This window comes from Topomyia yanbarensis, chromosome 3 (genome assembly GCF_030247195.1).
Source record: "Topomyia yanbarensis strain Yona2022 chromosome 3, ASM3024719v1, whole genome shotgun sequence".
In the NCBI taxonomy this organism is placed as follows: Eukaryota; Metazoa; Arthropoda; class Insecta; order Diptera; family Culicidae; genus Topomyia; species Topomyia yanbarensis.
Window position 1 is genome coordinate 265,653,172 of NC_080672.1, and position 11,637 is coordinate 265,664,808.

General features: G+C 40.0%; 1 protein-coding gene across 1 annotated transcript; it reads left to right on the forward strand.

Annotated features, from left to right (window-relative positions):
* Positions 1-262: 262 nt before the first annotated feature.
* Positions 263-11,237, forward strand: LOC131690883 (L-2-hydroxyglutarate dehydrogenase, mitochondrial). Its single transcript, XM_058976955.1, has 3 exons — positions 263-689; positions 751-1,060; positions 10,064-11,237. Exons 1-3 carry the CDS (start codon positions 568-570, stop codon positions 10,988-10,990), a joined length of 1,359 nt encoding a protein of 452 aa, XP_058832938.1. The 5' UTR covers positions 263-567; the 3' UTR covers positions 10,991-11,237.
* Positions 11,238-11,637: the final 400 nt, after the last annotated feature.

An 11,637-nucleotide genomic window follows, 5' to 3' on the forward strand; every position in this document is an offset into this window, starting at 1 on the left:
AACTTTGTTCTTGGCTACCCGCCGTAACTTGCCGTTTACTGTAAAAGTAGTTAGGGTAAGTGCGCAGTGCGGTTAGAATCCAGTTTTTAGTGCCACAAGCAATACCCACAATAACCTACACGTGCGGGCACCCCCCGAAACGCATTTCATACTTCGAGGCGTATTGCGTTCATTTCCAACGCATGCGCCCTAATGCACGTAGACAAAATGAATTTGTTTTTATGACTTTCCCTACCCAGCTGACACACAGTAGATAAATTTACCGTAAGCACACAACAAAACCTTGCTTGTTACACACAGAACGGCCTAGTTCGAATTTTGAAGGTCACACGCACCATACCATCCCAATTAATGTCGGTCGACATGAGCAACCATTCGATTACCTCCCAGTCGTCGTGCTCATCGTAGTTAGATTAGACATAATTTTGTTTTTCTGCCGCAACACAAAATTGTCAGCTGTTTTGTTCAGTCAGTCAGACTGTCTTGGCAAACAAGTGGTAGTGATAATTTCACGTTCATTCATTAGTTCAGCCCATTTAGTGCATTCAAAACGTAAATCGTACAAATATGTTACCAAGAACGATCGACCGGTCTGTGCATCATCTTCACTCGCTGGCAAATAGCGGATTGAATTCAGGCAATCGACTGTTATCACCTGCACTCCGATTTTACTCACAAAATGCAAAACAGTATATACGTCATAATATGTGTTGGATTACTACGATTGTAAAACATTCTTCTTTCTTATAGGAAATATGACATTGTGGTTCTCGGGGGCGGTATTGTTGGGACGGCTTCGGCGAGAGAGATTTTGCTCCGACACCCTTCCCTGAAGGTTGCCATTGTGGAAAAAGAGCCTAAGCTGGCTGTCCACCAGAGTGGACATAATAGCGGAGTAATTCACGCGGGAATCTACTACAAACCTGGTTCGTTGAAGGCAAAACTATGTGTACAAGGTCTGCATCTGAGCTATAAATATTTCGATGAGAAAAAAATTCCGTACAAGAAAGTGGGCAAATTGATTGTCGCAACGAATGACATAGAGGTGGAACGATTGCAAGTGAGTATGCTCTTTGTTTTTGGGTGGAATTTTTTCTAAAGATTATCGCGTTTTGATTTGGGTTGTTAGGTTCTGTGAGATGCACTGAAGAAAATTTGTGTCGGACTAGGTATACACAATTGGATGATGTTTACCTAATGATTATCATCCATTTGAATAGTGTCATGGTTGTTCTATACGATGATTTTTCGAATTATCACAACTAAGTGTTCTTCAAAATATTGTTCAATGGACATTTCATGATGATAAATATATTTTTAAGCGGATCTCATTTCAATTGGTCTGGTTTGAAATTTGAGTAATAACTTCAACATAACTTAAATGCCTTGCACATGACTGAAACTTATCTTAATTTATAGGAGGCTGGACAGTTTGCTCATGTGAGTAACTTATAGCGTTTTCGTTTTTTCTTGGCGCTACACCGGTGTAGTGCAAAGAAAGAGATAGACTGATTACACCCAAGTTTGAATGAGTGTAGCATCGACTACACCGGTGTAGTGCACTGTCAAAAACGAAAATGCCATTAATAAGTTTTATTATATAATTATCAATTTGCTAATAATAATATAAATCGAGTCCAGAATTTTGTTCATGCGTTTAGTGCGTGATATACACGCACTGTTACATAGAACATTGAGTCTCCTTTCACCAAATTCCTTTGAGGTTGTTGGCTAGAGAGCCGTCTGCTATATTTGTTATTGGCTCGAATGATGGGGTGAAAAATTAGCACATGATACGAGCTATCATCACTCCCATGGCTCACCTAAGTAAAACACGGCAAAAAAAAACTAAAAAGGGTAATAAGTCTATTTTGGCCCGATTAGGGAAGGTGCACTGCCCATAATCGCAAGTCAGTCCCATGTTCTATGGCATTCTATATCCACATGGGACTGACTTCCGATTATAGGCAGTGCAGTACTATTTCGTTAATTACGGCCTTCAATCGACCTTCGTATTTGCGTAATTATTTTTATTTCGTTTGTATGAACTAGTATAGTAACAAAAATGGCAAAAAGCAAATGGATGAAAATCGTAGATTTTTCGAAAATCGAAAAAGTTTGATAAATTATTAGAAGTTCAGAAACATACGCAGCCTTAAGTAATTATGGAGAATTTACTCTTAAAAATGGTAAGAGACTTTATGTCTTCAGCAAAATTGTTGATAATGTCATCTAGAACAACTTGTGTTGAAGGCTACATTTATGCCGCATATCGAGATATAAAACGATATTGAGAAAATTTTCCCAAAGCCTTTCTTTCAATACTTCAACTTTTTTGAAAGTTTCAAAGGCGCATTTCTTGAATAGTAGAACGTTGCGGCAATTAAAACATAGTAACTCAATTCAGGATCCAAATGTACGACAAAAATAGCCATCGACATCGACGACAAAAATAGCCAAATAATCATATTGAGTTTTTATATCAACTTTACGCATTCTTGAAAAAACCCTCGTCATGAAACTGTACCGAGAGGAGGGGCGGGGGTGCATGCTTCCCCACTATAGCAATATTACTTAATTATATCACATAGCAGATTTGATTACGATTACTTTCTCTTTAGTTAAGCTACATTGTGATCAAATTTAGTACTTAACATAACGGCTTTTATTTCTCACTTGCCATGGTCGAAATAATAGACTAGTGGATTTAGGGCCCAATAGTCTTAGGAGGTGCCCTGGGGATGGCGAGAAGCCCTGGTTTGGAATGTCCCATGCCAGGACTCCCGAAGATGACAATATACTAGATGATCTTTGGCAGCTCAAGGGCGGGTATTGAAGAATTTCCGCCCGGCTTTAACTAGTTAAAAAACTACAAGAGCAGCCCTATGGGGTTGCACGAACGGTAGACGCTGGATATTTATTTTCTTAGTACATTCAGAGTAATAATAAATCAAATATATTTCTTACGTATAATTTAAGCACAACCAATCAACATCGAATGTTACATATTGAACCAAACTTTCTTGGTTATCAGGTCATTTGTAGTAGGTGATCGAATCCGATTAAACTTATTAGAGAAGATCTGAAGAAAGAAAGAAGACAGAAAACCGTGACCGAACTAATATCTTGACAATATAATCACATTTCATGTATAGACCAAGCTTTCTAGTTATATTTTGCCATTGTTGTAACTTTCCAAAAGTACGCATACAAATGTAGCGAATGCAGTGGTCTTAATCATATATCGAAACTATAAATATACACGAATCGAAAACTATTTTATATATGGACTTAGATGCGCTTTTGCAACGGTTTTTCATGTGGCAGTATATTCATTCATAAATAAACTTTGTAGTATGTACCTATTAGCAGAATCAAAATAGGATAGGCTGAGTGGAAATGAATCACGTGAAGTGGAAATGAATCAATGAATTGATAGAACGTAAATAATAAACTTTCGTTGTGCTTTCCATCGATCCGCGTGAATTTGTTGCTAAGAAAGTTTTCGTCTTTGTGCAACGAAAGCACAGATTTCTATCATGCAGGTTACGCATGCAACCGCTAGTAACAAATTAGATATACCTATATTCGCCTCAAACATTGAACCCAAGCGCACAAAGCAAAATGAGTCAACGCTGATGATGATGGGTAGAGCGAAAGAGACAACTAGTACCACGACACTATGTTAACCGTATTTGCAAATGGAGCTCGAATGTACAAGCGATTTTGTGTACGAATAATAGTGTTCGAGATTGGACATAAAAGTGTGATGGAAACGAGCACAGCACAAAAGAAAGCATAGTGTTTGAACGGACAAGCTCAGTCGCATGTTAGACGGAACTGGGTAGCGTACCTCCACAGCCACTGTAACGGACTTCTAACTCAGCTACACTGGCTGTGAAAGTGATCTGCTCCGCCTGCCGCTCAACAGGCAACTGAGCTTGTCCGACTAAATCCGTTCTTTAAACAGTTGATGATGACGTCATTCAAAGAAGCGTAGCGCGCTAGGTACACAAATCTGTCGTGCCGGATTTGGGAAGCGCTATCTTCGGTGTGTAAATGCGCGGTATTTTGACTAGGTTGCGCTTTATTTAAATTTTTAATGCAATGATATCAAAAATCTTTGGGTTTATCTAATGGAATCTATTCTTAGAAGTATTTCGGGGTGATATGCGCAAAAAATTTGAAATTTTTTCGTCAGATGGTTGAATTATATGCGTTTAAAATTGGATTTCGTTACATACCATTTTTGTACGTAGTCGTACGTCAAAAAGTTGTAACGCTAGCACCTACGATAAACACGTTAACATACAAACACGTCAGCCCTTCGTGATGATCCACGCCCGCGAACTCCCATATATCGGTTTTAGAAACCATGCATTTATTCGGACCAATCGAAAAAATAACGCTCACATCCATTTGATAACAGGATCCACTGCGACAAGACGCGAATATGCCAATGGCCACACGATTATAAAATAGAATTTATACACGCAAAGTAACAGTAACGCGACAAACAAAAGCCCACGCGATCAAACACGTTAGCATTCAAACGCTCGAGGCCTTTGCGATGATACACAAAGCCGAACATGCACCGTCCACGCACAAATACGCTCAAGATTTCGCAGAAACAAAACGCCCCGATGATTCAATAAACGCTTTAGGACTTCTAATCTGATCAACGCGGTCTCGAGTGCGACCATATAAACGGTCATTTACATGCGATCGTTAAATCCGTACTCCCGTACATCTGAACCGTACGCCAAATATCACAAACAGAATCATTGGCCTTCAGCAGTGTTTTATTAGGTGACATTTCCCGTCTCGTCTGCAATTATAGTGAGCGATTCTGACAGGGAGCTCTTCCGAGAAGACAGCTCTACAGCTCAAAAAAAAAAACTACGCATTCCAAAACTGTCACTTAGAGCAAATATTAAAATGCATGGGATTTTTCGGTGAGCAATTCTTTGTTTCATAGACAATTAAGTTTCGCTTCCCATTCGGAAAATTGGCCCACTCAAAAAAAAGAGCTCACAATATTTTATGCAGGTATATTATATGATATTAATATGATTTGACAACTATGAAATCTCGACGAAGAGATCAGCCACAAGGCTCCATTCCCACAATTTTCCACGAGACCTCATGTTACTTAAAATAATCGGTTCTCAATGTAGTTCTCAGACAATATAAATTCAAAATTATTGTTGTACACTCTTTAATTTAATTATTCAGCATCAGCATTATAAGTACGGTACTGATAAAAATGAAATACAAATATAATACACTACTTTGCAAAAATTGATTATTGTTTTGCCCGGTGTTTATGCTGCCGTTTTTTATATCTGTTTTTTAAGAATACATTCGCCTTGAGTTCCAGATACCTGGTCCGATTTAGGCCCAGACCTCGAATTCGGAACAAACAACGGATCCGGACCAGTTCAAAGATCTCGATTAGAATTAGTTTCCAGATCCGGATCAATTCTCGGCTCTAACCCATCCTATTTCCCCTTAACAAAGCCGGACCTGAGCAAAGCCCAGAAGGATGTATAAGAATTCATGGAATTCATGGAACGGGAAGGATCTCATATTCCACATGAGTGCGACATAGAGAGGATTTGAATGTATTGATATTGCCGATTAGAGAATTTTTTCCTTGTACCTTTTTGTATTAAACGTTCTGCTATCAGGGCATTTTTCGTATTGCTGTAAACGCCATGTTTTGGGTATACCAAAAAAACTTGAGAATACCAAATTCAGGTATACTGTACCCAATACTTGAATACCACAATAAGGTATTGAAGAGCCTTGCATAAGAGGTAAAATACCTGAAATAATAACTGAGACATGTACTACGAATAACTACTTGGTAATGAAACGAGTTATTAGAATACCTGAATAATAACAAAACCATTTTAAACTTCCAATAACAAAGTATTATACCTCATTGAGGTATTAAACAGGTATTGAAAAATGTTTCCTCAATACTTGCTTAATACCTCAATGAGGTATTAATAATCAATTAATACCAGGTTTTGGTATGATACCGGAAAATAGTATGCTCGGGTCATTGGCCAGTTATTTTCTTCTGGTCGGGAAGCTCCGCTTAGGCAACTATGACTTCAGAATTGTCGAACTGAATGAGAAAACCAGTCAGAAAACATAATCAAAAAACTCATATGCTCACTCAATAACATATCCTTATGTTTTAGCTACCTGCGATCCTCATGCTGAACGTGCTAATCGACAAGTTGTTCAGGCTTCGACCGGTTGTTACGGGGGAAACTTCAATACCAGGGTGATGGAGTGAGGGAACAAACTAAACAAATGCAAGAAGATCCAATCTACTATAAGCTCTGACAAAGCTGGATGTGAAGCAGTGTAAAAAAGGTACCGTTAGCACACTTCGCACAGATGGACGAGACTCCATCATCGATGCAGCGTTCTGTGGTTCGTCGCTAGTGAGAAACAAGAACTGGAGAGATAGTGAGGAGTACATCCACAGCGACCATCAGGCGATTCATTACAGCATTGACAAACGCAATCCTACGGCAACACAATTAATGAGATCTGGTGAAAAGCTGCGGAAGACTTCGACAATGCAATTTTTATCGTGCCTTTTCCTGCAGACTGGAGCTCCAAACACGGAGGCAGTCATGCTGAAGGAAACGTCATATATGGCACGTGAAACAAGAATGCCTAGAATACATGAGCGAAGTCTACCATATTTGAAGATTGAGGTATTACAAAGGCTCCGGGCTGCTTGGCTTAGAGCCGGAAACGAAACAGAAAGAGAGATACAAAAGGTAGTATACCGTGCCGCCAGAAATGGAAGCAAATAAAACAGCTACAAAGACACATGCCGGGAAGCTGGTGCTAATCCTTGGAGTAATGCAGTAATTATCAGGTCGTGATGGTAAAGATCAAAGGTCCATCGTCGCTGGTCAAAATATAATAGATAAGCTGAGGGTAATCTTGAAGGATCTGTTCCCGAAGTATGATCCAATGACATGGCCGCCGATATTGAACGGAGGTAGAAGCAGAAAGCACCGGAGAAATGTAGGTCTCCAATTTCCGACAGTGGCGAAGGGTTTTTTTCAGAAATGCTCAAGACGGTAGTGATGAAATGCCTGGAGGTAACTACTTCTCAAGGAGATTGAAGATACGAAAGCGGGCGGTTCTGGCCAAACCAGAGAATCCGTCAGTAGATTCGGCTACATACAGGCCCATATACCTGTTGGATACTCTAGGGAAGTTCTTAGAAAGAGTCTTCCTCAATAGAATGATGAATTGCACGCAGCGTGAAAAGGGGCCACCAAAGAAGTCTAAAGTCCGGAAAGGAAAATCGACGGATAGAGAGAGAGCAGAGAATGCGTCCAAACAGAAGTGGAAATTGGTACTGCGTCATGGTGACTATAGATGTCAAGAACCCATTTCACAGCATTAGCCGGGGGCTATAGAGCATCATTGCTCAACATGCAAAGCTAAAGCTGTTAGTAGGAATCAAGATAGTAGGATCTAGTAGTAGGGCCATGCGATTGGTGCGCTTGTACAAAACCATCGTGGTGGTCAGCAGTATTCTTCTTCGCTCAGGATATAGAGTGCTATCAACGGAGGAGAACGAGTGATATGATGATGATGGCGAGGGGCGGTTTCGATGGCCAAGTGGCAACAGGATTGGGGTAGTGTATGGAGAGGGATGGACCCTTCTCCTAATTCCGGATGTTTGTCCTTGTAGATGAACAGAAAGCACGGAGAGATAGACTTTTATCTAACGTAGATTCTATCAGGTCATACCTGCTTCAGGAAGTATCTACATTTTGTCACTCGCCTTCATTTTACTGTCCGAACTGTGAGCACGCTGAGGAACACTAGAGCACGAGGTCTTCGACTGTCTCAGATTAGGGGAAGTGCGAAGCGTCTTGCCGACTCTAAGTATAGAGAATGTCGTAAAACAGATTGTCACAGACTAAAGGACATAAAACATCATCAGTAGAGTAGTCACGCTGACGCAAAGGGAGCTATAGAGGGAATGGGGAAGAGATAAGCGAAGTAGTGACCATTACTGACAGGTCCAATAAGCACATAGTACCGGGCGCTCCATGGAGTTGGCTAGATCCACCGTCAGGGATTAATTCGATTCGCGGTTGTGGGTCAGTGTATCGGATGTCATACTTAACCCGTAATCGCCGGGTCGACCTCGGCACTCTACCGGGCATTTCGTTAGTTTGCTAGATTCACCCAAGGAAACTAGATCGAGTAGGTCATCGGGGCACCAGTGAATAGGAAATTACGCTCTATCTGAAATCGACAGATTACCCTCGGCATTTACTGGTTAGTCCCTTGAGTAGGCTAGGTCCACCAACGAGCAGTACCCGAGTTGATTGCGATATAGCTAGGACAAATGACTCATGGAAACGTGCATCGGTGTTGTGAGAAATTCCACCGCTGGAAAGCTACATGGCTCTAGGAGCCAGGAGTTAATTGCAGGTTCCAGTGCAGTGGGCCGTGAGTGGCCGTTCCGAGGTTAAATCATCATACCAGAGACCAGGTGCATGCATCCGGTTTTTCGCAGATTCTAAAATTGGATGAGTTCATTAAAAAGTGTACCCTTGTCGGTCTGTTTACATGTTTTTGTTAAGTTTTCTAATATTCAAAATCAGGACTTGAAAAAATATACGTGTTAGCAATTTTCCGAGAATTTTTATCCATGGAATTAAAAAGTAGAATGACATATAAAGTACTACTTTATTTGAAGAATTCGATTATACGTGATGTCCAGTTCTAGCAGTTTTTACTCTTCAAGCCAATGGAACACGTCTTCTTTCAATTGGGACCCTGTTTTTTTTTCAATTTGTTTATTTGATAAGGCACGTATGCGTTAGCTTAAAGGTGCCATTTTTTCATTGTTTTACATTTTGAATTTCTTAAAACTAGGAGGTTACACATTTTAATATTATTTTGTTTTATATAATGAATCTAAAAAAAACTTTACAGCTAACTTATACATATAAAAGAGGGTATAATATAATATTCGTAAAATTTGGGGGACGGGTCATTTTGTGTGTTCTTTTTATAGTAATTCACTTTATGATTTTTAGAAGGGAGATTGTAGGAGAAATTAATTATTAACTAAGCGGAACATTTTACAAGCTTATTAACTAGAAATAACTTGAGAGAGAGTGGTTCAAGATTAGGTGGAATTAATTAGGGCTATTTTAAAGTAGTGGTACTGTTGTGCATTTCTTAACGAGAGTAACTATTGATCAACAAAAACTAGAATATAGGGGGGCACATAAGTTTTGGGAAGATATTCAAGGGGAGAAGGGGGTGAAGTCATACATCTGTGTATCAGAGACATGGGAGGGAGGGTGGACAAGGCTGAAGGGGGGGGGGGGAGATGTAAACTTTCAGTTTCCGGCATCAGGAATTAATGGCCAGGATTACAGATTCGAACGGATTGATCAACTAAAACTAGAAGATAGGGGGCACATAAGTTTTGGGAAGATATTCAAGGGGAGAAGGGGTGAAGTCATACATCTGTGTATCAGAGACATGGGAGAGAGGGTGAACAAGGCTGAACGGGGGGGGGGATATAAACTTTCAGTTTCCGGCATCAAGAATCAACGGCCAGGATTACAGATTCGAACGGATGTATCAAGTATTGGGACGCCGGGCGGTTTTCCTCGAGCCGGTAGGGGTTCCTCCAGACGATTTCGTAGTACGGCTCCTGGGACCCTGTTCTGCCAAGGCCAAACTTTTCCAAATTTTTGACAAATGCAAAGAAGAAGCACAATAAAAGATGCTGAATTTGTGTTCCGCTTTCTAGTTTCGTAACGTATTTACAATATACACGATCAGACAGATAAGCGACGCTCATAATTTACATATTATGTAAGTTATGAGCCTTGCTTTACAATCTCTTCGATTGGCTATAAAAATTAAAACTAGATTCCATTAAGTCCAAATTTCAAGCTTCTCTCTATCGGTAATTCTATAAATATGTTTTACTATTCGTAAAAAAATACCCATTCTAATGTTTACCCTTTTCTCCAATTTGCAGGACCTATACAAGCGATCACTTGCAAACAATGTGCCTGATGTACAGGTTGTCGATGCAAAACGTATCAAAGAGATCGAACCCTACTGCGAAGGTGTGCAAGCTATATGGTCTCCGCACACGGGAATTGTTGACTGGAGTCTGGTGACTCAGTACTATGCCAAAGATTTTAAGGATGCCGGAGGAGATGTATATCTGAATTTCAACGTATCCAAGTTCGAAGAAGTCAGTGACCCGGATTATCCGACGTTGTTGAGAAGCAAGGACAACCACACTGTTCAGTCGAGATACATTCTTACCTGTGGAGGTCTGCAATCCGACAAGGTAGCTGAACTGACTGGGTGTTCTTCAGTTCCGAAAATAGTTCCTTTCCGAGGAGAATACCTGCTGCTGAATCCGGATAAATGCCACATGGTTAAGGGAAATATTTATACTGTACCCGATCCTAGATTCCCTTTTCTGGGAGTGCACTTTACTCCACGTATGGATGGAAGTGTTTGGCTTGGTCCAAACGCTGTATTGGCATTTAAGCGAGAAGGTTATCGTTGGTCTGACTTCAATCTCTCCGAATTTCTAGATGCAATTAAGTTCCCAGGCCTAATAAAAATGAGTATGAAATTCATGGGAGCTGGTATTCAAGAAATAACCAAATCCGCCATAATTCCACTGCAAGTCAAAGAATTGCAAAAGTACATCCCAAACATTCACGAATATGATGTCAAACGAGGACCTGCGGGTGTTCGGGCGCAAGCTCTAGATAATGATGGAAATCTAGTCGACGATTTTGTCTTCGATCATGGTAAGGGTAATAGTGCCCTTGCCAAAAACATTCTTCACTGCAGAAACGCACCGTCGCCTGGAGCGACTAGTTCCTTGGCTATTGCCAAAATGATTGCGGACAAAATCGAGAGTGAATTTAATATTAAGTGAACTGGTATTGTTTTTGTCAGACTTATGCGCGACCTAGAACCGAATAGTGATTGTAAGCATATTAGCAACCGGACAATATTCAAATGCCTTTGTTAGTTGTTTTTATATTGAAGTATTTTGTAATCTAAGAACGATGTAATTATAATGCTAAGTAAACTGAACTAATTGTGTTTAGTGTTGTTTGACTAATTTATTGAAATCTGTTACAAACGGAATATCCCGAGGGGCTTTATATTCAAAACAATTTTAATTTAAATAAATTTAAATTAGTAAACAAATACAAATATGCGCCTATTCATTCCTAGTCTCTTTTAGTGACATTACTCAATGTGAAGAAATCGGAGTATATTGCGCACTTCCCACCAACCTGGACTCCGCACTTTCAAAGTGCGAGTGATCAAACTGCTACTGAAAACTGCGAGCTGTCAAAACGCATGTATTTCAAGTGATAGAGATGGTACATTCATAGACAGACCAGTCGAACTAACCAGTCTATGACAAGAATTTAATAGAAGAATAGTAAGTGCGCAGTGCGGTTAGAATCCAGTTTTTAGTGCCACAAGCAATACTTACAAAATGTTAAATCCGAAACATACCCCACTAAGCAAATCATAACTCAAGGGTGAAAATTAAATAATTGCAGCAGG